The sequence below is a fragment of the Mercenaria mercenaria genome, chromosome 9, assembly GCF_021730395.1.
Source record: "Mercenaria mercenaria strain notata chromosome 9, MADL_Memer_1, whole genome shotgun sequence".
Taxonomy (NCBI): domain Eukaryota; kingdom Metazoa; phylum Mollusca; class Bivalvia; order Venerida; family Veneridae; genus Mercenaria; species Mercenaria mercenaria.
In genome coordinates, this window is record NC_069369.1 from 11,238,230 (window position 1) to 11,264,870 (window position 26,641).

At 35.7% G+C, this 26,641-nt stretch overlaps 1 protein-coding gene across 1 annotated transcript in view; it reads left to right on the plus strand.

The window, feature by feature from the left end:
* LOC123546456 (macrophage mannose receptor 1-like) overlaps positions 1–26,641 on the plus strand; it is a 79,350-nt gene that overhangs the window by 34,614 nt on the left and 18,095 nt on the right. Inside the window, exon 15 of the mRNA XM_053550398.1 lies at positions 20,281–20,517. Coding sequence (XP_053406373.1) covers positions 20,281–20,517 — 237 coding nt within the window. The remainder of the gene's footprint in view (positions 1–20,280; positions 20,518–26,641) is intronic.

A 26,641-nucleotide genomic window follows, 5' to 3' on the forward strand; every position in this document is an offset into this window, starting at 1 on the left:
TCTACATTTTTTATCCACAGTGGTGACTAAAGGATTTTACATGCAACATAATTATGGAGTCTTAAAGAAAAAAATATTTTTAAGTTATTATTTTTCTGTATGTTTTCCGAATACTCACTGGCCAGAGCTTAAAATTTGGTGTTTCAGTGGAACATTTACATAAACTGATATTTCTTTGTTAGATCTGGGTCCTAAATATAACTTAAAAATACAGAAATATTAACAAGATTATTTAGGAAAACCCAATATTTGTAATTCTAAACGGTCACGATGGTTTTTGTATGTATGAATTTATTTTAACGCAAATATTTCGAGTTGTAGACATCTAACCCTTTTTTGTTTAAAATAGTTTTTTTCCTTGCCCTGTCCGTTCAAATTCAGTAATGCTACGTGTTGAAAGGGAATATCCTGACGGACTCCGAAGTTTAGTTTTCACTTTTATTAATTAAATCCATAAAGATACTTCCGAGAGGTAATATCTATTTAGGTGACATCCACTGAAGTCAAGTTATATATAATTTTCTTTCAACGACAGAAAACATGATATAAGGAAAATGCCCATGTGTTACTAAAATATCGAGACGTTCGCACGCACATTTGTTTTTCTTTTTAGAATGTCCTTGTTCTTTTGTATTTATTTCTTTCTATTTTCTTATTTATTTATTTATTTATTTTCATGTTGAGGTGGCCTGACCTGAATTTCCCCAAGAATTAACATATTATGATAACAAAAACAGTCTTTTCAAATATTAACTCGGGCGTTTTAATTTTGAGTTGACCCCTAGTTTATTGCGCTACGGGCGCCGCCATATTGGAAAGTCGGCGTAACGTCATATAGCATTACGGTCTATGGGGAAAAAAGAAAAATCCAAGATTATATCTTTAAAATACACTTTATTGAAAAAATGAAAAAAGGTCTAGAGATATTGATGTATGGTATATAAATATGGTTTTTTGGACGATTTTACCGATACTGAAAATTCAGAAACGAGGTAAACGCAATAGGGGGAACAGACTTTAGTTTACTTGAAATGTGGCAGCATCGAGTAAAGTTGTATCCAGTATTCCGCTAGCAGATAACATCAACTCTTATAGATAATCATTGCCTTGTTCACAAATTATATAATTATAAACTCAAATCTGACTCGCTGTAAACAAACATAAAACTATCATTGTATATCTCATTTTCGTCATGGTGTACTAGTCCTTAAAATGTATATTCTGTTCTGGTGTGTTCTTAAAATGTAAGATATGCACTGTATATAAACTCTTAACGTCGCTTTAGCATTCATTATATTGGTTTCAAAGACATACATAAAACGTGTTGTATAGATCTCTGTTTTGTCCGAATCCTGCCCCAGGTCGGAATATAATTTCTTGATTCTTATTTTCCCGTAATTGTTTATTATTAGGTATCGTCATACAAGTACAGGTATTTGACATGAGACAGTATAAGTTATTTTATTATTCAACAGTGCAATATCGGACACAATGTTAGATAAATTGTGTATATCATATGAAACAGATTGATCCAATACCAGACTCAGCTGAGCCAGTATTAGAAAATCAGGGCCAGTATGAAAATTTACGCTTACTGTATTATATGCCCTCTGCCAGTTGTACTGGTATTCGACCTCTGGCCAATACCACCAGATTGAGACAAATAACAATGCGAATATTAACAACAATTTGAAAGTGTTTCTATAAAATAACAACGTCGAATACTATTTGCCGTGTATTAAAATCTAAGTTGTCTTAATCGATAACAGCACTTCTCATAAAACAAACACTACAAGAATGTATATATGGATGTGTACATAAGGCATATTTACACAAAACAGAGGATAAAACAACCATAATGTTCCAAAGAAGCAGGCAGTTGCAAATAAAATCTGTCCCCGTCAGATAAATCCCTGAAACAGGAAAGATGTGTAAATAAACCACAGTAATGCTCATATTCATGAAACAGCATGTATGATGTTATCTGCATTTTGCTTCTTATTCGGCTACAAATTTAACAATTTATACGTATAAAAATCATTAGATATTCTATATTTATATTACAAATATTTCGTGAAATCAGAAAAGTTCATTAATCACAACAATAACATCACCCGAAGGTATCATGCGACGTCAGCATCACCTGATTGTAAAAGCGATGTTATCATACTATCTGAGTGAATAGGCGATGTAGTGAGTGTTAAAGTGATGATAACGCATTGTCTGAGTGAATAGGTGATGTTAAGATCTCATCTGAATGTGTAGGCGATGTTAACATCATCTGAGTGTATAGGCGACGCTAACATCTCATCTGAGATAGGCGAAGTTAACATCATCTGTGTACAGGCGATGTTTACATCATCTGAATGTATAGGCGATGTTAACATCTCATCTGAGTGCATAGACGATGTTAACATGATCTTAGTGTATATATCGTCTGAGTGAATAGGCGATGCTAACATCATTCATCTGAGTGTATATACCATCTGAGTGTATAGCCGATGTTAACATCATCTGAGTGTATAGGCGATGTTTACATCATCTGAGTGTATAGGCGATGTTTACATCATCTGAGTGTATAGGCGATGTTAACATCTCATCTGAGTGAATAGGCGATGTTAACATGATCTGAGTATATATATCGTCTGAGTGAATAGGCGATGCTAACATCATTCATCTGAGTGTATATAACATCTGAAGGTATAGCCGATGTTAACATCATCTGAGTGTATAGGCGATGTTTAAATCATCTGAGTGTATAAGCGATGGTAACATCTCATCTGAGTGTACAGGCGATGTTTATATCATCTGAGTGCATAGGAGATGTTTATATCATCTGAGTGTATAGGCGATGTTTACATCATCTGAGTGTATATACCGTCTGAGTGAAAAGGCGATGCTAACATCATTCATCTGAGTGTATATAACATCTGAGTGTATAGCCGATGTTAACATCATCTGAGTGTATAGGCGATGTTTACATCATCTGAGTGTATAGGCGATGTTTACATCATCTGAGTGTATAGGCGATGTTACCATCATCTGTGTATTGGCGATGTTTACATCATCTGAATGTATAGGCGATGTTAACATCTCATCTGAGTGTATAGCCGATCTTAACATTGTCTGAGTGTATATAACATCTTAGTGTATAGCAGATGTTAACATCATCTGAGTGTATAGGCGATGTTTACATCATCTGAGTGTTTAGGCGATGTTTACATCATCTGAGTGTATAGGCTATGTTAACATCTCATCTGAGTGAATAGGCGTTGTTAACATGATCTGAGTGTATAAATCATCTGAATGAATTGGCGATGCTAACTTCATTTATCTGAGTGTATAGACTATGTTTTCATTATCTGAATATTAAGACGATGTCAATATATCATCCGAGTGTATAAGCGATGTTAACATATCATGTGAATGTATAAATGATGTTAACATAACATCTGAATGTATAGACGGTGTTTACATAATTAGCAGATTTCCTTGAATAATATTTCCAACTATATACTTTCCGAAAATTATATTGTACAAAAATCACTTGGGGAGGAATTTCAGGAAGGGAGGTTAACTACGGAAGCCCTGGAGGGACATTTTAGTTACTTCTTATGACCTATTTGTTATTACTTATTTGTTATTACTTATTTCTTGTTACTTATTTCTTATGACTTATTTGTTTATACTGTAAACGCGGGAATACCAACAAAATGGAGGAGTCCAGCTTTAGCGAAGATAAATCGGTACTTTTAACTTACAATATTCATTTTGACACCGTCAAAGTTTAAAGGGGGTATATTGGAGTCACCTTGTCCGCCCGTTCGTCTGTCTATCCGTCTGTCTGCCTGTCCACAATGCTTGTGAACACTACTCCCCCTATATTAACAGAAGGATTTTGATGAAACTTCACAGGCTTGTTGTACATCACCTGAAGATAATCCAGGTCTGTGGTTCCCAAGAGGAGATAATTCAACTTTAAAATTTTGCCATCATATTAAATAGGCCTAACCTTGTGAACACTACTTCTCCATATCTGACAGAAGGATTTTTTAAAAACTTTATAGACTTGTAGTAGGTCACATGACGTTGTGCAGGTAACAAGATAATTCAGGTCCGAGGTTCCCTAGTGGCACGATTAGGATCGTCGTACTTTGAACACCTACCACCAGCAAAATAGAATCTTTCGTACCATATTTCAGGGTTCAAGAGCTTTTTAAAACAAATCTAGATATGACTTTGTAATATGCAATCCTGCTGTCTTGCTTAAAGACGCTAAACTTCTCTGAGGACTTTTCCATATACAAATTTACAAATTGCATGTTCCATAGCAACTGAAGTAGTAGCACTTTCAGATCTTTTGTTTTTGTTTTTTTTTCATATTTAGCTATACGCATAATGCTGTCAATTGACAATAGCTTTCGGACTGTTAACAGTCGCTAAGCAGTAAAAAACACGTTTTTAAATAAGTGGTAGGACAGACTGTTAGCTTAAAATGTACCTTTGATCTTTTTTGTTGAAAATTTACATTTTCGTTGAAGTACAAAATGAACAACGAGTCCATAAAACATATGACCTGTGTATCTCAGAATACTTACACACTTATACAGGCATTCTATTGTCGTGAAGTCTTTCAGTACTAGATTCACAATTAACATTGCAGTGTAGATATGCAGCATACAGCTTACAGATGTAATTACACGTGTTTCATTTGCTATTTAGTAAACGTCTTTTCTTCTTCAAGGCCAAAGGTTATATTTTACCTACAGCGCTTAAAGGGTATGAAGTAGCAAACATTCAGTCAAGGAGCGATCTATCAAACAGTCAGAATCCTTCCCCATACACACGGTTAAGGTCCTGCCTGTAATATTGTGTATACATAATTTATCAGCTGTCAACTAATTCTTATGTTATATTGGAAATCAGTTTCAAGGACTATAGGATTGCGCTTTCCCGTCCGTCCAACCGTCTGCCCGTTCGTCCGTGATTCCGTCTGTCCGAGCAAACAAGAGAACATTTGTTGGGTACTGAGGACAATAGGTAACAGTGAATTCTATTTATTCCATACTGCTAATTGGGTACTTTTTGTTGTTCGTTGGGTTCTTTATAACAAAAGAAATACCCAGTAAAGGTCCGTTCGTAAAAATTTCCACCATTTCGTGTCCGGTTCATAACTTTGTCATTCATCAAGGGATTTTATAATTATTTGGCACAAATGTTCCCCATGCTGAGTCGACGTGTCATGTGTAAAATCCGGACCCCTAGCTTAGAGATGAAGGTCGTACTTTTAGGTCAAATGTCAACAGGGATTTTTCCTGTCCGGTCTGTAACTCAACAATCCTTAAAGGGATTTTAATATTACTTTGCACAAATGTACCTCATAATAAGACGACGTGTCGACACATACAGTCAACCTTGACCTTTTCATGTCTAGTCTGTGATATTGACAGAATCATATCAGATCATTATGCTTTACTGCATTAGAAAAAATTAGTTGCCTTCCAGTAAGAGACTATGTATTGCATCGCAATGCATGGCAGTACTTCATTCACTTGTTTTGTCATTGATCTTTTAGTAATGAATTGTCGTAAGGGATATAATTTTTGTGAATTTCGCAGTTACGCAATATTCGACTTTTTCCCAACGAACAAGCAATATTTCTATTAATTTTGTCTTCGAAATTTGAAGGCAACATATTGTAATTACAGTGAAATTTTTTTTTACCGAAACCATGAAATTTCTTACCAAGGAAATTAAATAATTTTACAGTATATTGCTTTTGCATTACAATTAATTTACACAATTCATAGTCCCCGCAAAATAATATTTTACCTTTACTTTTATAGGTGCGGTGTTTCAGAGCACAAGGAACTACGACGCCTCGTTTTATCTGGGGTTGGACTTTTCTTACTGGGAACGTTGTTACACTTTGAGTGTGCTTTTCTTGCCATGCATGAAAACCAAGGAAGAAGAAATTGTGATAATTTTGCCGGATGAACAGGAAATGGTAACCATGGTTCTTAGACCGGAACCGGAAAGACCGATTCGAATTGAACTGTGAACGGATTTTATCCTTGAAATAGAGACAAGGACACTATAATCAAAGCTTATACTGTTACACAAAAAGAAGAGAGATTACTCTGGTAGCAAAGATCTCTCTGTTAACATTTGTTTTCGCTATGACAAAGGGAGATAAACCCTTTGCTAGTCCATATAACATTACTGATGTTATCTGAAAATGTTATTAACATTATTTGTCTGTCAGTCAATTTGTGTATCTTTCGGTGCTTTATACTGAGAATTGTTTCTGTTTTTGAGTGTACTGATGTTGTATGACTAAACACTGATTTACACATACATACTTTAATCTTGTTAAAAGTTATATAATTTCGCTCATGTATATATTGCTCTTATATTGTTGTTATCGTATTTTTTAACAATTTAACCTGTGTCATTGACATCTTTTCAGTTCATATTAGATGTTTTCTTTAGAGAAATCTATAAAAGGTAAAGGTCTTGTTTATTATAGTGTCACCCCTATTGAAAGGGCCAGTTAATTTGGCTTATGAGACACCTTTATTGTGCGTACCAATTACCTACCAACTCCTATATTTATCTATTGAGGTAAATGTCTGTTTGAAACGAGCTGTACCAATTTTGTGATCAACGTAGACATTTTTATATGTTGGCGAAGAAAGAATAAATGAAATACAATAGGGTAATTTTTATGATAATAGTAGCTTGATCTGGGATGCTGTATTCGGCTCGAGTGGATTTTTGCCAGATCGGATCTGACCTTGCAATAGTCCACGAGAGCCGAATTGTGAAAATCCCAGATCTAGCTACTGTTATAATGACCCTTTTATTATATACCTCCACATTTTTTTTTGACGTTTGGTTATTGAACGAAATCTTTAATGTTTATCGATGCTAAAATAGAACTTAGTGCTGTTTTTATGGGCGCTGTTTATAGGACTGTGTCAGGTCATGCACTGTAATGAAAGTAGTCCGGTAACATACAATACAAAAGGTACAATACGGATTTTTTTTTGCCTGTTCATATTTACTTGTGAAATACAAGCTGAACTTTTCAAATATTTATACAGGATTATAATAAATTATAATTCTACACGTATAAATATATGCAGAAACAGATAAATTGCTGCAGAAATATTGTTTAAGGAAGGTTGTGTACCCGTAATAACATTCGGCAATTTCCGTGCTATCACGTATTGCAGAATGTTATTTCGGCATTCTTCGGCCTTCAACGTAACTCGAACGAGCACATGACTTCCTGTATGGATCGCAGAATGCCGAAACCTTATAATTAAAGGGAAGGAAGCATGAGTGAACGGTTATATAACATTGTCATTAAGGTGTCACTAATATCTACAAAAAGCACTTTGCTTTGTATTGTTTATGTGTTGACTCAGCTGGAAGGTTTATACGCGGTATGGCACATATTGTTTTTTTTATGCAGAGTATTAAATATATTTTATATGCGTTACTGTTTAAGTTCACAGGTGCAGTTTATTACAAACGTACGCATTGAGTAGTTATTACGTCGTCATTTACATGTTCATTATATTATTCACACAATACATGCATAAATCATCGTAATATACTGAATTTACTGTATTGTTCATTATGCAACTGTTAAGATATTTTGCCTGATCTCTACTCGAAACGAGGTTGCTTAAACATATTCGTCATTTTCCTCAGCTATTCATGGAATGCAGATTGTACACTGTTCAGTGGAGTAAGGATTTTCAGTTATAGGCTTCCTTTCGGCTAAACTCGTTTCTACTGACTTTTATTATCTGCACGGTCCGTAAAATGTCAAGACGGCTCGCCTCAGCGAGCGGGTATTACGTTATGAATTTAGTGAGAAAACAACATGAACACACGTACCTAGAACTCCGAACGTTCCGAAAATTAGGACCAACCTGGATTCCAGTTTCATCGTATCAATTAAACAAAAAAAAAAAGGAGACCAAATATTACGTTTTGCAACGTAACCAATAGAAATCGGGCCCACAAAACATAAATACCCCATAAGTATAGTAACGCAAATATGTCTTTGAAACGAAAAGAGACGTCATAAGATCAAAGCACTGAAGGTACTGATAGGGAGCCACATGCAACATAAAACTTTCTAATTTAGGACACAACTGATTTACTTTTCTAGATAAACATGACATAAGTAACATCACTAATGCCTGATCATGAGCCAATACGCGGTGCAGAACTGAGTAACTCGGGCTCTTTTCGTTTCGTTTCGAGTCTTTCGTGTTTTTAGACTAACTCGTTACACTGAAGTTTTCCGGGAAAAATTAGGCCCGACACGATCCAGAGAACTCAAGACAAATTGTTGAAACAACCAATATTAGTCAGATATTCATATTAATGCTTTGTCTTTCCTTATAAAGCATACACATACATATTCAGGTACCGATTTCTTCACAACGGTTTAGTGCATATGCTGTGTACATGTCCACCTCTTACCTAATAAAAAGAACGAACCGAGCTGCTTTCTAGCTTTTTTAAAAGCTAACATTGTCTCAACTTATTTCTGCCTAGCTTGTGCTCTACCAAATCACATACGAAATGTGCTGATTCCATCCGCCTTTTAAGATTACACATATACAAGGGCACAGAGTTGGAGAGTTCAGTGTTTTTCTAGTCTAAACAAAAAATGTCATATTTATTTAATTTTACTGCATTTGTCAGGTGTTTACGTTACATTCCGTCTCTTGTATCTTCCAATACAATTTAAGTTCCAATAGATACCTACCCTACCCTCTTATTTCTTTTACATATTTTTATTTTTGCCAAATAAATATGTATTATAATTCCGTTGTTATTTTTATTGTTTATTTCTTCAGTATACTTTTTCATTTTTACTATTATGAGGCCATTTGATTCATTCTTAAGTCCGATTCTTAAACTTGAAAACCTGGAGTTGTTTTACATATTACTTGGGCGTGATGCCGCCTCTCAGCGAGGATGGAAGCCGCAATGTATGAGTTATTGAAGTGTGTTTTATAATTATTAACCGTCTAATTAATACACCTCGCAAAATACAATCTTATGCATTAGATATGATTTACAGTGAATTGAGGTAGGCATAACTAACAGAGTAAGCCTCGGTTGACAAGTAAAACCAAACCTCATTTTCAGAGCAAATTCATATTCATAAAACATTTTATTTCGTATGTGTCAATTTTTTTTAAAATATCATAAATAGTATATGGATACCATTGCCTTACTCATTATTCATTCTTATTTTTATGAAAACTTTAGATAGTTTAGACAAAAGAATATTTTGGCCAGTCCGCGTCCTTAAACACTCTGAGGGAGGGGGGGGGAGGGGATGAGTGGGGGCTTCTGAATAATGTTTTGGCACGGAGTATATTGCAGGTGCGTCCTTTGGTTTACAAAAGCTGAGGCCCTAGTTCGTAAAGAGTTATTTGGCATGTTTCGGAGGAATTCCCCCAAAATGCTTCTATCCTCTGGTTGTATCAATTTAACCTAAAATACGGCTGCAAAAAATTCAGGAAACTGTTTTCTGTCCCCATGTCTGCTCGTAAAATTCGTGGAGCACATTGAACGTGATTTAAACAGTCCATATAGTACTTTGCAACAACAGATGGGCCATTATTACTGGGTGCAACTTCAAGCCACATGATTCTACGACTGTAAACCCCTGTTTATCAAGACTTTTGTATGCCATTAGTGTTTCGTAAATCGTCAAAAATGACTGCCAGCTAAAAGCTTAATTATCTCGGTTTAATCAAGAATCAGCTTTCATCAGTACGTCTGTACTGTTTAGACAAATTATGAAATGGTATGCCAAACTTAACTAATTTCTTTGTCAAAGAGGGCCATCACTGTCCTTGTAGTATTGCCTACATATGTAGACTATGCTTGTAAAACGTGGTAAAAAAATTTAAAGCCATATGACAAACAAGTTTGGCAAAATTTGGAATGGTGTGAAAACTTTAACTGATTTCCAATTCCAAAACTGGCCATAATGCAGCCAAATTAGTTGACAGAGCTATATAATATTGCCTACGTATGGAGATCATGACGATAAAAGAGTGTTTTGACAAAACGTTGACCTGTACGAAAATTGAGCAAATTTCCAGGTCCAAAAAGGGTCATAATCCAGCCAAAATACTTTACAGAGTTGTGTACTCTTGTCTACAGATGGAAATCATGATGATAAACAAGTGTTCAAAGTTTCAAAGCCACATGTCAAATAGTTTTGACAAAACCTGGGCTTGTACGAAAATTGTACCAATTTCCAAGTCCAAAAAGGCCATTATTAAAACAAAATAGTTGACAGAGCTATGTACTCTTGCCTACAAATAAAGACTGTTATAATAAACAAGTGATATAAGTTTCAAAGCCATATGTCAAACAGTTTACACATAATATGAACTGGTACGAAAAACTTTACCAAGATTTGTAAGTTAAAAGGGGCCATTATTCAGCCAAAATCCTTGGTGGAGTTGATGGAGTTATGTACTCATGCCTCAAACTGGACATGGTGATGGTACACAAGTGTTGGAAGTTTCAAAGCTTTATCTCAGAACGTTTTGTCAAAATGTGGACTGGTACGAGAAACTTAACCAAGGTGTGATTCCGACGCCGTGATGAGTAGGATAACTCTACTTATTCTTCAAATAGTCGAAAAAAATAATTTATTAGTAAATGGAATCATCAAATATGATATCAGCTGTAATGCAAGCTTAGCATTATGATACGTCAGTTTGTTTTTTGTTCCTGCTTCATAGAATTTTATGTGAATAATACTGGGCTTCTAAAAGAGGAATTTAGAATTACTGCAATTTTACTTAACATATTCATGTCAGCTAATACATTATGCTTTCAAGTGTTTATACTTTACAACTTCCAGTTTGACCAATTTCGAGTCACAACATGATTTGGCAATAAAACATAACATACCCTAAATTTTAATACTACACTATTTAAGCTTAAACAAGTGAATGAAGTATTGCCATGCAATACAAAGTCCCCTACTGGACGGCAACTAATTTTCTCCACTGCAGTATAACATAATGATCTAATATCTGTCAATGATGTATAAACAATATTGTACTATATATACAATATGTTATAACACAACACTTGGATTAAAATTTGCATATACAAAAATCTGTAGTAAGTATTGTTGATTGTTTCATGACATCAATAATTATAAATAATTGTTTAATTTCAATCTTGATAACATTTTACTTTGAAGTTGGTGGGAAAATATGAGAAAAAAATGTAAGAAATCATCATATAAAGGGAAGTAATTCTGACGAAAATACACCATTATTTTATTTGGGTCCATATTACACATGAGCTTATATAAAAATATTTTACAGACTGGACAGGAACAGATCGATGTTGACTTGACCTTCAGGTGTGACCTTGACCTTTACACTAGGGGTGTGGGTATTGCACATGACACATTGTCTAATTATGGTGAACATTTGAGTCAAGTAATATTAAAATCTCTTAATTGATGACATAGCTATTGACCAGAAAGTAAAAAATCATACTGACATTTGACCTCTGACAGCGACCTTGGCCTTTGAGGTAGGGATATAGAGTTGCGTAAGACAAGAAGTTGTCCCATTATGGAAAATATATGTGCTAAGTTATATTAAAATCCCTGGATGACAGAGTTATTGATCATACAGGGGGAAAAAACAATACTGACCTTTGACCTACAAGTGTGACACTGACCTTTGAGTTAGGGATCTGGGTTTACAAATGACACATCGCCTTATCATGGGGTACATTTGTGCCAAGTAATATTAAAATACATTTACTGATTGTTGAGTTACAGACCGGACAGGAAAAAAGCTCTTTGGCCTTTGACTTCTAAGTATTACCTAAACCTTTCAGCTACGGGTACGGGTTTTGCACATGACAATTTGCCTCATCCGGGGGAATATTTGTGCCATCTGATATTTAAATAAATTATGTTTTGCATGACAAAGTTATAGAGCGGACAGGAAAAAATCCCTATCGACATTTGATCTCCAACTGTGATCTTGACCTTTAAGTTAGGGTTTTGGTTGTTGCGCACGGCATGTCGTATTATCATGGGGAATATTTATGCCAAATAATCCCTTGATGAATGACAGAGTATGGACCTGACACGAAAAAGATCCTGTTCATGCAATGTTAACATTTGACTGCAAAGTGTGACCTTGACCTTTGAGCTAGGCATCTAAAGTTGTGCAAGACCACATTGTCTTATCATGGGTACATTTGTGCCAAGTAATATTAAAATCCCTTTATGGATGGCAGCACTATGAACCGGACAGGAAAATAAGCTGTTGACCTTTGACCTCCAATTGTGACCTTGACCTTTGAGCTAGGGCTCCGGGTTTTGCATATGACACGTTGTCTCATCATGGGAAACATTTGTGCCAAGTAATATTAAATCCCCTTGATGAATGACAGAGTTAATGGATCGGACACGAAATTGCGGACGGACGGACGGACGAAAAAGCGCAATCCTATAGTCACTGAAACACTGAATTTTCAACCAGTAGGGAACTTATAAAGTGGTGGTGAAACAGTATAAAATCTTCTAAATATAACTACACACTTCATTTTACTGTAAAGATATACAAGAGACTAGAAAAAATGTGTAAATAAAAAAGATTTCTTAAAGTTGCAGGTAGTATACACAGATGTTTACTTTAAACTTTTGGGCACTGAAAGATAAAAACAGTTGGTTGCAACGCAAAAATGACAACAAGAGAACTAAGAGGCACTTAGTTGCTCATCTGGACACGCATTATTTTATTTTTGAGCAGTACTTCCGGTAGTTACTAAAGTATACTACAGTCTACTGTAGAATACACTGTACTTTAGAATATTTCACGTCCTGAAGAATACCAAGAACCATCTCCTGGTGTTAGAAAGATGCTACAGACTCAGTTTGCACACAGTGCATACATTGGTTCCCAAGAAGAAGCTATTTAAATGTTTATCTATTTTTAGCAACACTGTTCCATGTGTGCAGTGGAACGAAATCATTTCCTGCTTTTTGAAAGAAGTCAATGTAAGGATGCCACAGACAAATTTTGGTGGATATCTGAGAAGAAGCCATCTAAATGAAATGTTGATGACGGACGATGCGTAATGTACGACGGACGATGGACGCCGGACAACCCACCGGTACTAATTGCTAAAAAGCAGCATTTAACTGTATGATTCCCTGAAATATTCCTAAATCCACTTATTTAGCTAAAATAGAAACAAAACCAATGAACAATTATGTATGAAAGAATGAAAATTCTCTCTGAGTTATCCAAACAGGAGCAACACTTTCTTCTATGTGTCTGTATATAAACTTGAATATGATTAAACACTAAATTAGTTCTTGTACATACGTAGCCATTAACACATTGACTAATGTAACAGAAAAACATTTTGACAGGCTCTATATAGTGTTACCAATTTAAAGTGTCACAGGTCCATACAAGTTCATAGCCAGTATATACTTTAAGAATGACGATAACATCATGCACTATCTGTAGCAAAAAGAAACATCCCAAGATCATAATTTCACTCAACATTATTTAACACAATGCATACTAAGTTCAAAAATGAGTGCTACTACCGATAAGTGGCATTGTTTTCTTGGGGTTATACGCCTGTTTCAACAGTAACTTTAATTTGGGTCATCAAACAATGAAAACAATCAACTATTTCAGGCGCCTGTGATCTATCGCTAGCACTGTAACTTAACCACTTATCCAAGTTGGTGTTGATTTTCCCCATAATATTCAACATCAGCAATGTTTGCAAGTAAATCTAAACCACCCGGTTTTGCCTTCAATTTCATTCTGTTTAATATGTACTGCACTTGTTCCTCTGAGGGGTTTCAGACAGGTACTTCCACCATCACTTCTAAAAAAGCACACACAAGGCTCCACACATGTTTGTTGTTGAATTTGAGCCGTTTCTTTGCAGCAACACCTCGGGTGCCTGGTAAGCAGGAGTGCCAGGCTGTGAGGACCCACCAGCCATAGTTTCATGACAGTATTCATGCACCTGAGCTTGCTCAAACCCATGTCACTAAACTTTACCGCATGGAAATTTTGTGAAACAAGTATGTTTTCCGGCTTTATATCCCTGTGAATGACTATTGGATCTTGTGAGTGCAAATATGCTATGGCTTGTGATACCTTTAATAAACAGTCAACTTCACGGACATAGTCATGGCATTTTCTTCATTACCGAAGAGACAGTCCTTCAGTAAGTTCAGACACAACGTATAGCTGGTAACTTGCTAAGGCATACGCCATCAGCAGTACAATAACTTAATATATACACAAAGTTAACGGGCAAAGAATGGTTTTGAAATTTTCATTCTCTTCATGACAATCTCCTTTATAGCAACTTAAGTCCCATTCCAACGCATACAGTACCAACTGCCCAATTTTCTATGTCTTTACTCATGCTAAAATCGTTTAAATGCACCCTACGTACACATGGGAAAGCCTGAATTTGTGACTGAGTGGTGGGTGCCTAAAGTTGGACTCTTCCGCAATTTTGTTGGTTTTCCCGCGTTTTAAGTACGTAACAAATAAGAAATAAGTTATAAGAAATAAGTAATAAGTAATAACAAATAAGTAATAACAAATAAGAAATAACTAAAATGTCCTTCCAGGGCTTCCGTAGTTAATTGATATCACAAGGTCTATTTTTGCACAACATTTTCTAACTGTTGTAAAGACGCAAGACACAATATTTTGTCCTTCTTTCAAAATATAAAACTATGTTTTTGTGCCAATAAAATTAAATATATGTCATAACCTTGTTATTCTCTTTAAATAATTATTATTTTGTCATTATCATTTTTATACATGTAGCGTAATCTTTAGCAGTAACGCCTGTCCGGCAAATAATCCTCCAAATCAAATTCATCATTGATTGAATCAAATATAATCATTTCTAGTGCCATCACGGCTATCACAGTCGGCTACAAAACCATTTTTTTTCAGCGTTAGCTGAATAACATGGATTTTTGACCTAGATTCTGTAGTAATCGGGACACGGAACAGGTGCGCGCTGAGAAGATAAACCATTTATTAAATCTTAAATGACATTGATTATCAAAAAGCACATATTAAATGGAACATATTTAGTACTTTTGTTACCCTAAACTAAAATGATATATTCTAATTTAAATTTTTTAGTAATTTATCACCGCTAGAGAAATCGAAAGTAAACTTCTTCCCCCGTTGCTACCTCGCTTATGGATGAATGAGTGGTGGCTGGTTGTAACTGTAGAATCAGTGTACCCGGTGTAGGACTGTACGCGGTTTCGCACACACGGCAAATCCATGCTCTTCGTGAAAATAAAGCAGAAAATTTAACAATTCTTTGTTATTATTTTTACGAAACTGAGTTATTCCCTACATAATTTGACACCAGGAGTCTTTTCCCACTGGAGCCTTGCTCTGGCAGGTGCAGACAAAAACAATAACAACACCAATGGAGGCCAGCAGGTCAGCTGAAATTCTTTCGGCATTAGCTGAATAACATGGGTTTTGACCTAGATTTTATAGTAATCGGGACACGGAACGGGTGCGTGCTGAGAAGATAAACCATTTATTAAGTCTTAAATAACATTGATTATCAGAAGGCACATATTAAATGGAACATATTTAGTAGTTTTGTTACCCTAAACTTAAATGGAAACCGAAAGTAAACTTCTTCCCCCGTTGCGTACCTCGCTTATGAATGAATGAGTGGTGGCTGGTTGTAAGTGTACCCGGTGTCGGACTGTACGCGGTTTCGCACACACAGCAAATTCATGTTCTTCGTGAAAATGAAGCAGAAAATTTAACAGTGCTTTGTTATTATTTCACGAAACTAAGTTATTCCCTACATAATTTGACACCAGGGGTCTTTCCCCACTGGAGCCTCGTTCTGGCAAGTGCAGACAAAAGCAACAACAACACCAATGGAGGCCAGTAGGTCAGCTGAATTGTTTTTAAATTCATGAAAATAATGACTATGCAAACAAAAACAATGTGCAAATTAAATTTAAAAATCACTATTCCATCATATATTATGTAAGTATTTACCAATAACTTTACCCAAATAAAAAAGATTTCAACATTTACTGAAGGTATCCCAATCTGCAAATGTCTGAAGTTTTGCTTTAAGGTTTTTTTTGTAACAGAACTTAATCAAGTAATTAGAGTTATGGGGGTCACTAGTGATTTAAAAGCTAGCATTTTATTTTCATGTCAACTGCTTTAGCCTTTTCCAGTCCAACTAATTGTACGCTGGTCGACATATTGTGCTAGTGGGCTACTTATGGGGGATTCTGACCCAACACGAAATTATTTCAGAATCAGCCCAGGACTTCAAATCCTTTTGACCTTCTATCACTAAAAGGATACCTCTTGATCATCTAAATTTGCTGCTTAATTGGAATATTTGCAAATGAATAATGTGTTCGTATATTCATATCCAAATATTTTCTGTCTGTACATTCTGTTTAATTCTGAATTTTTCATGCGTCAAACATTATTACCTCTACGCAGTTTGTCTTTTTAAAGACATTTCTCGTTTCTATAAAAATGAAAGTATTTAAGTTTATGTTAAAGTTTTCATATACAAATACTATTATTAAAGTCTCTTAATCTTCTTTTATTCAGTCAGTCCATTAACATTCAGGACAGAGCACTCAGTTCAACCTCCGCATACATCTAGTTCTCCTAGTCCGTGTCGTTAGAGATCCAAGCTCTCGGCCCATTGTTCCGCACCTCCTTTGTCTTCGGTACAATAATCACGGATGACAAACCAAGCACATATAAACATAACTGATTTTTAAAGAAAATATCGATTTGAAATTCGAATTCATCTTCTGCTAGTACAGACATAGAGCGATCAGATCAAAGGGACAGAGCGAAAGAAACCCCAGGGAAAAGCGAGAGTAAATTTCTTTTTAGATACAGACACATGCGGCTTACTTTGCATAACTCCTTTTGTAATGACAGTCTAATTCTTTAACATGCCCGGTATAGTGAATTACCAGTACTGGCTTCTTAAGTTGGGCGGTAGACACTCAAAATCATCTCAGAAATTTCCAGTGCCTGAACTGGATCTCGATCCCTAGACCTCTACATTTACAGGCAAGCATCTTCCAGCTAGACAACCGGCCCATTTTACTGACAATTTCAAAGTCTGAAATTCCTGAAATACAATTTTTCTGAGAGACTGAATCGCGGTTCGATATATGTCTTGAAGTGGACACATGAAGATTAAGTTTGCAATTCAAACTGCAAAATATTGTGCACTTTGCAGTTATTTTACAAAGCAGAAATGAGACGTTTTATGTCTGAAATGCACTAAAATACATTGTTTCATGAGCAATCAAATCGTTGTTCGATATATATATTTAACTATAATAAAAATCCAGTTTGCAATCCGAATCACAAATTGCGAAATATGTTGCAGCTTGCAATTTAAATCACAAATACAAACCAGTCTTAAAAGTAAAATCTTCAACTTTAAATGAAAAAAAAAGATCTATAATATGAATTGCCGGAAACTGATATTCTTTTGTTTTTACTTAGTGTAACATTTATATGGTGTGTTGCAATTGCTATTCGCATTGCAGACTGCAAAAGGTATATAAGCTTCATTATAGTCGTCACTGGTAGCCTATACGCAGTTAGTAGTTTTTAGTGGGTGGATAGTGCTACATACAAGAGATGCTCGAATTTCAGAAACTTCTCGAGTTCCTTAACGTGTCAGATGTAAAGCAATTTCCCAAAGCTAGTATTTCAGTTGGAGGGGTGGTAGCTCGAACTCACTATTACGGAATTTGCAGTAAGACAGCGTTACCGCTGGAGCACTTCGCTCTGAGAAACATTGCAAGCTGTATTTTTTATAAAAAAACAAGAATTATCTTTTAAAAAGATATTCCGCCTTGATGGGAATTTGATATGTTGAAAATGTTTGATAGCTCGCGCGTTGTTAACATAACTTCTTGACAAGAGGCCTCCGTGACTGAGTGGAATCACTTGCCCCTCACCGACGCCCCTTGCCGGCGGGGGTGTGTGGGGGGAGGGTAGAAAATGCCGGCTGCATCTCCATGCACAGGGCTACGACTCCCCCGAACATGGAGCCGCCCGTTTGCCGTGGGTGGCGGCCCGTAAGCCGGAGAGGAGGGTCCTGGATGTTGAGGTGCCCCATAGCACTCCGGGGAGGTGATGCATGCTTGTTTACATGTGTGCATCCCCTTTTCGGGGTGTGCGTGCCAACACAAACTTTTGGCCTCTAATTCGGTCTAAACGTTTTTGGCGGTCGTATTGGCCTGATACGATCAATCGGCTGGTCATGCAAGCCCTGGGAAATTGCACTTTAATTACTCTTACATCTTCTAATCCGTCATATCAAATTGCACCTGTTTTTGTCTTTCCTTTTGACAATGCACAATTATGTTCTTTTGGCAAATTAACGTAACACAAAATCAAATGTACTTTCCTTCTCTCGTCACATTTTACTGCTTTCAGCAACTTTCATAGTACGTTCACACAAAAGTATTGAACACGTCATGACAATATGTATTACAATTTCTATTTCCTAGAGGCGGTGGCTTAGGGTCAATTGGTTGGGTAAAGTAGCAATACCTTGAATCCCCTTATTGCATTTTTGCAATACAGCTGGTGATATAAACAAGATTGCAAAATACCTGGCCGAGTATATCACTACAGTATCCCTAACATGTTTGAGCTGGATATCCGCTCTGCTTACATGTTCCCTTGTTGGACTCCGCGGCGGTAGGGGGCTGCGAGTGACGAATCTTATCAAATTCAACATGGAAAATCAAATTAAAAACAAACGACTGCATACCGAAACAGACTCAGATGGCACGGAAGGTGAGAATCCCTCTCACCGACCATATACATCCAACATGGCATTTCCAAGATTTCTGTTAATTCAATCAACTGATGAAACTTTTAAAATGACAAGTCTTTCTCCATTCGTAATTTAAAAAACACTTCAAAGTGTAGCTGGTGTTCCGAAGTCCGTTAAAAAGTTACGCACAGGGGATCTGCTCGTTGAAGTAGAAAAAGCAGCACATGCTCAAAATTTACTTAAATTAACAGCATTCTTCAACCGGCCATGTAAGTGCATTGCACACCGCACTCTGAATTCCTTAAAGGGGGTCATCCGCTGTCCTGATCTTGCTGGAGTTTCGGAGTCGGAATTTGTGCACGGCCTTACTGATCAACATGTCACAGCTGTTAGACGAATCAAAATTAAACGATTAGGAAAGAAATTAACACAAACACTATTATTCTTACTTTCGGCATACCTTCCTTCCTTCAGTCATAAAAGTTGGATACCTCATGACAAAAGTTACGACCTATATTCCTAATCCACTTCAATGCTACTGCTGCTTTAAGTTCGGACACAACGAGAGAAACTGCAAAAGTGATCACATTTGCCCAAAGTGCTGCCGAGATGGCCATTCCCATGACGAAGACAAGTGCAATTATACAGTGCGTTGTGTTATATATGTGATATTAACATCTATATATTTTTTACATGTACATTTTGTATATTTTATAGAATTTTGGGTGGTCTCAAACTTCAAAGAGTTAAGGAAGGCCAAAGTGATTGACATTTGTCATTAGAACCTTGTTACCAAATCTCTCCATTCAGTTTATAATTAGTTCTTCAAAGTCTCTTATTTTCCATGTTGATTGACATGTATCATTAACACCTTACTGTAAAATCTTTTGATTCAATATGTTTGTTTCTTTGATATGTCATTAAATGCTGCCTTTGTAATTGCTTAAACAATTATATTTCTAAACCTCTGTATTTCTGTATCAGTTTGCTAGAATCTTTAGACCTGACAACATCTTAAATTTTATTCTGGATATATTATTTTGATAAACATCTAAAACCAGAGCCTTTTTGCTATTCCCCAACAACAAAACAACGTATCTATTACAGTTGTGTGAATTGCGGCGAGCCACATTCAGCCAGGTCTCGCGATTGCAAGACGTGGAAACTCGAAGGAAGTTCTTCATTTCAAGTTCACACAAGGCATTGGATTTCCAGAAGCCAGGCAAATTGCCAATGCTAGATTTACATTTCCATCACTCGCACAAACTTATTCATCAATCACTAAATCTGTCGCTAACAAAATAACACAGTGTATTGATGCTTTTAATCTAACAGATTCAGTGAACGTTTCTCAAAATCCAGCCCCAACTTCGGAACCCATATGAGTCAAACGGGTATGACCTATTCGACAGCGAGAAAGAACAATTTCCTCCTTGCGAACAGATATGTTCCCTTGGTGCCAGTGGACAATCAAATGTACAGAAAAATTCTCAAGGTAAAGCTCCAGCTGCAATACAAAACACCCCTAATTACAAGCCACAACAACAACGAACAAGCAATGTATCTAACAATTCACCAAGTACTTCATCATTGCCAAAGGTAAATAAAACACCTAGACAAAGAATTGAACTAAATACCGGTGGAGTGGGGAAGGGATCTAATGATACCATTAACCACTACAACCGGTTTGAACATCTAGCAGTAGATGTAGATATGGAGGACGAGGAGGATGGACGTTCGTCTAAGCCTCCTGCCATACCTCCTAAACCTTTAACGGAGAAAAAGATTACTAGGATGTCTTCTCCTGAGAAGACTGAATAGTGTGAATACCATGTTTCGTGATAGAACATATTTATGCCGAATAAAATAATCCAGTGGAACTGTCGTGGACATAAAGCTAATTATAATGAAATTCTCCTTCTTCTAACAAAATATAATCCCTCTTTGATGGGTTTAAGTGAAACCTTTTTGAAAGAAAGTGACAACATATCCTTTAAAAATTATTCAACGTATAACTTTATCAATAAAAGTTCAGAAAAGGCTTCTGGTGGCACATCAATTTTGATAAATAATGCACGTCCGCATAGAGAAATTGTTTTGAATACTACCATTCAGTCAGTTCCATTGCATGTAATTATGGATCGACCTATAACATTTTGTTCAATATATATACCTCCTAAATTTAAACTTAATATTGAAGACCTTGACAACCTGATCAATCAACTACCGCAACCGTTTATTCTGATGGGAGATTTCAATGGTCACCACGAATTCTGAGGTTGTTCTGATAGCAATGCTAGAGGTAAAATTATTGAAACCTTTATTGAAAGAAATGCTCTCTGCTTACTGAATGATAAATCCAAAATATACCTACATCCTGCTACAGGACAGTACTCTTCTCTTGATTTGTCAATTTGTCAACCAAGCCTTTTTCTTGACTTCGAATGGAGGGTGCTAGATGACTTACATGGGAGTGATCATTTCCTGATTATCTTATCAATTATTGTTCAGCAAACGCCAGCTGATTCCTCTTATTTTAAATTTAATAAAGCTGACTGGCAACAATATCAGTCTTTATGCAAAAATGATTTGTCTTTGGAGAATTTCGTCAACTTTTTTGACCCTATTGATCGGTTTTCTGTTATTTTATCAGACATATTGCAGACAAGTCCATTCCAAAAACTTCAAAAAAATGGTAAATCAAAAAATAAACCATGAAATAATGATGATTGTAAGACCGCTATTCGAAAACGTAGAGCGGCCGTTAAAAAAAATTAATATTCGACCGAAAAAGACAATTTGAAACTGCAATCAGTTAAGGTTCTTAGAGCAAAAGCTCGCAGAACTATAAAAAAAGCAAAGAAACACTCATGGCATTCATACGTTTCTAAACTTAATTCTAGGTCATCGGTTACGAAAGTGTGGGAAATGATTCGTAGAATAAGTGGAAAAGGATCTGACCAGACTACTGCATCTACCAAAGAAGACATTGCTAATTCTCTTGGTGAAGCTTTTTCAAAAAACTCTTCTTCACATAATTATGACCAAAGGTTTCAGAACATAAAGTTAACTAAAGAAAGCAAACCTCTGAATTTGGATTCAAATAATGAGGAAGATTATAATAAACCTTTTCCGATCACAGAGTTAATTGACTCTCTAGACAAATGTCATGATACTGCAGCTGGCCCAGATCAAATACATTATCAACTTTTAAAACACTTACCACAAGAATCATTAGACCTTCTCCTTGAAATCTACAATATTACATGGAAAACTGATATTTTTCCAAACTCTGGAGAGAAGCTATTGTTATTCCCATACAAAACCCGGAAAAGATAGCACGAACCCAAGTAATTATAGGCCGATAGCTCTTACTAGTTGTTTATGTAAAACTCTGGAACGTATGATTAATTCTAGACTAGTTTGGGACCTCGAATCGCAAGGTTTAATTACAAACGTTCAACTTTATTATCACAGCAGCGTTGTTTGTGCCGTGTGGCGGCCATAAAATGTCTCCCCGTACATTCAATCAGGGCTGTTATATTTCGATCTTCTCAGGTCGTTCAGCACGACTTTTATGTCGTGTTATTGGTACTGTTTACTTTCTCAACACGGCCATTTCGGCCTGGGTGGTTCCAATACTCCCGCTTTCGTAGCCTTCGGTATTGTTTAATCACCCTTTGGATATGATGACTGCTGTTTAATTTTGTCTTTTGACAGTAAGACTTTGTCATTTGTGTTCATGTTTGTGTATGGTGTGCAAGAGTTGTTCGTGTGTGTCTTTGGGGAGGCTGCGTTTTGTGAACGTGGCTTTCCCTGTTGGATATTCTTCCTTGTATTTTATAGGGCTTTAATAAGATCTAAGCTAGATTACGGTTGTATTGTTTATGGTTCCGCAGGAAAATCTTATTTACAATGTTAGATACCATCTATAATCAAGGTCTTCGTATTGCTCTTGATGCATTCCGAACATCGCCAGTTGAAAGTTTATATGCTGAAGCAAACGAACCATCTATTTACACACGCCGAGAAAATCTTCCATTGCAATATGCTTTAAGAGTGGCTGCCAACAAATCCAATCCTGCTCATAAAATTATTTTTAAACCAAAGTACTTTGATTCATATGAGGAAAAACCAAAACAAACCAAACCGTTTGGATTTCGCATAAAATCTTCTATGAATGAAACAGACTTTGAATTCAATAGTATTAAAGAAAATTCAATTCCAGATACACCACCATGGACCCTTCATACCCCTAAAGTTTTTTTCGATTTGAAAACTGCCTTTAGAAAGTCTGAAACAAACCCTGAAATATTCAAGTCCAAATATCATGAAATCAAATCAACTTACAAGAACTATTTTGCAATTTACACAGACGGTTAAAAAGATGAATCAAAGGTTGGCTGTGCTGCTGTCAGCTTCCTTCATCAATCAAAATTACGTTTGCCAAATAATGCAACAATATTTTTAGCCGAGGCCAAAGCTGTTGATTCAGCACTACATTTTATATAAAAAAATAGTGAAGAAAAATTTATTATCTTTTCCGACTCGCTTTCTGTTTTACAGTCAATTCATAACCGAAATATGGAAAATCCATTCATTTAAGGTATTCTTCTCAGGTTTCATGAACTATCTTTTAAAATGTTTATTACATTTTGTTGGATTCCTAGTTATGTTGGTATTCATGGAAACGAGGATGCTGATATTGCAGCAAAGAAATCCCTTTTATTATCACAATCTCATTTGAAATTACCACATACCGATTTTAGGCCTAATATAAAGAAATACATTTTTAAATATCTAAATGGCAATCGTCATGGAACAGTGCTTCATTCAATAAACTCCATGGTATCAAACCTACTCTAGGGGAATGGCACCAAGGGAACATATCTGTTCGCAAGGAGGAAATTGTTCTTTCTCGCTGTCGAATAGGTCATACCCGTTTGACTCATTCTTATCTTTCGAATAAAGAAGATCAACCCGAATGTGTACCATGTCAAACACTGCTAACTATTAAGGTTAAGGAGTATATCACCAAAACACAGAAATATTTTATGAACGAACAACACCGTTACCAATATTTTACCTGACCATTACATGTTCTGCCGTACTGTCCCGTACTGAAAATATTCTGAAAAAGTTGTCCCCCTTTGAAAATGAATGCCATTTGTAAAGAAATAAAAATAAACAATCGCTGAAAACTGTGTTCCACCTAGTTATGTGAAATTTCAACACTCGCACGCTATTACAAATGCATCAAAACAAACATGTGTAACAGTTCCTTGAAAACGGTGAGTTTTTAAAAGCGCTTGACTGTCTGGAAGTGGGGCCTGTTTAAACAGTTCTTTTTTCGGAATTCAATGCTTATATCAGTATACTGACACTTGTTTTGTAGAGTAATATAAGTAATATACACGCTATCATTACAAAAACAACAAAACAAGTGTCAGTATACTAAAATAAACATTGAATTCCGAAAAAAAAGACTTCCTAAATGGGACCCACTTCCAGGCAGTCAAATGCCTTCAAAAACTCACCATTTTCAAAGAACTGTTACACATGTTAGTTTTGATTCATTTGCAATCGCATGCGAGTGTTGAAATTTTACATAATTAAGTGGAACACAGTTTTCAGCAGTTGTTTATTTTTATTTCGTTACAAATGGCATTCATTTTCAAAGGGGGACAACTTTTTCAGAATATTTTCAGTACGGCAGAACATGTAATGGTTAAGTAAAATATTGGTAACAATGTTATTCGTTTATAAAATATTTCTGTGTTTTGATGATATACTCCTAAACCTTAAACATATTTTAATCGACTGTGAATATTTTGCTACACAGCTCAGTACATATTATGACGTTCAATCTTTGAAAGAGTTTTCAGTCGGAAATATTTTATCGTTTTTTAAGCAGATAGGAATATATCAAAAAATCTAACATTTCATATTTTTATTCACATCTTGCAATATTATTATATTTGCAGCTGATATTTTAACACACACGTATATACATTTTTACATAACTGTTTTTAAATATGCTTTATATTTTTACATGGATGTTTTTGGATGTGTTTTACATTACTCATAGTGTTCTTTACATTTTTACATGGATGTTTTTGGGTATGCTTTACATTTTTACATCAATGTTTCTGCTTTACAGTTGGCGTTTGCAATATGACTTCTTCTCGGCGATATATGACCATTTTGTGTCGGTTCGCCGTAAAACCCAACTCACTCACTCACTCACTGCCCCTCACCAATGCGGGTTCGAGCTTCACTCGGGGCATTGAATTCTTCATGCGTGTAAGCCATCCAGCTGGAAGGTTGGTGGTTCTACCTAAGTGCCCGCCCATAATGAAATGATGTTCGGATGTTCCTCCACCAGCAAAGCTGGAAAGTCGTCACATGAGCTATAATTGTGTCGGTGCGACGTTAAACCCAACAAAAAAAAAAAAAAAAAAAAAAAAAACTCACAAATTTCTTGTCAAAAAATGACGCTTTACAATTTAATTCGATACTTCAGACACTTTAAGGTAACAGATAGACGGCATTTAGTGATTCAAAGTCATATCAACTATTTGCAATTATTCATTTATTAATACTAGTTTAATCAAGCGGTGGGTACATTATCGAGGTTTACGGAGACAGCCGAGTTCACCATGACCGTCCACTACACTATACATGAATAGCTACACACATTTGGAGTACTAAACAGGTAACATACCTCCTGATAAACGTCATTAGAGACATTATAATTTTGTAATACTTTGTTGAAATGTAACGAAACTTTTTGTGAAACAGTACATTAATTCTCGCCATACATTTCTGTCCAGTGCCGCTATTATTATTGGTTGAAAAATTATAAATAATATGCAGCTTTTATTTGTGGTTTGATTAAATCAAAAGTTGGCTTAGACAGCTAGGACGAAAACAAATGCTGTTAACAGTTCGAATTTGCAAAATACAGACCAACTTGACGCATATATATTTAACTTGATAAAGGTATACTAAACTAGATGCTTCATATATAAATGCTTGGTCACATGTTATCAGGGAGTACGATATTATCAACAAAATTTTGAAGATAAAGATTTAGAGGATTGTACATAGATTAATAATAGATAATTTTGACTTTTATATATATTGAAAATGGCGGAATATTTAGATATAATTCTGACTATATTTACCATCTGTAAGTACACTTTATCTTTTCAAACCCACCTTTTTTATTTATACGTTTTATATATCCATTTTCATCAGCACAATTATTTTAGAAGTTGGTCCTCGAAAAATCCTCGAAAAAATCACGTCCAGTTCGATTAATGTAGGAGTGATAAAGCCAGCGATATTTGGCTTTATAAAGTGACTTATTTTAGTCATTAGGAGAATGGGGAATGCGGAATTAAGAAAGTGTTTTAAGAGCGTATTCTGAATTTCTTCCAATATTCTATCAGAAAATATTTACGTAAAAAGATTTTCTACACTCCTTAATACACTACACTTCCCTTTCACTTCCACCCGTGTATGTATTTGTCACTTTCAAATTCTAACAATCTTCATTAGAAATGATTCTTCCCTTGTTTGCCTTCGTGTTGGGTCAAGATTGGTGGAGGGAAAAGGGGCGTTTATCTATGTATGCTTATATATTACACGGGAAGGCTATTCATAACATAATACCTTTTTCTCTAAAAAATTCTGGTTGAAATATGATAGAGTTATGTAG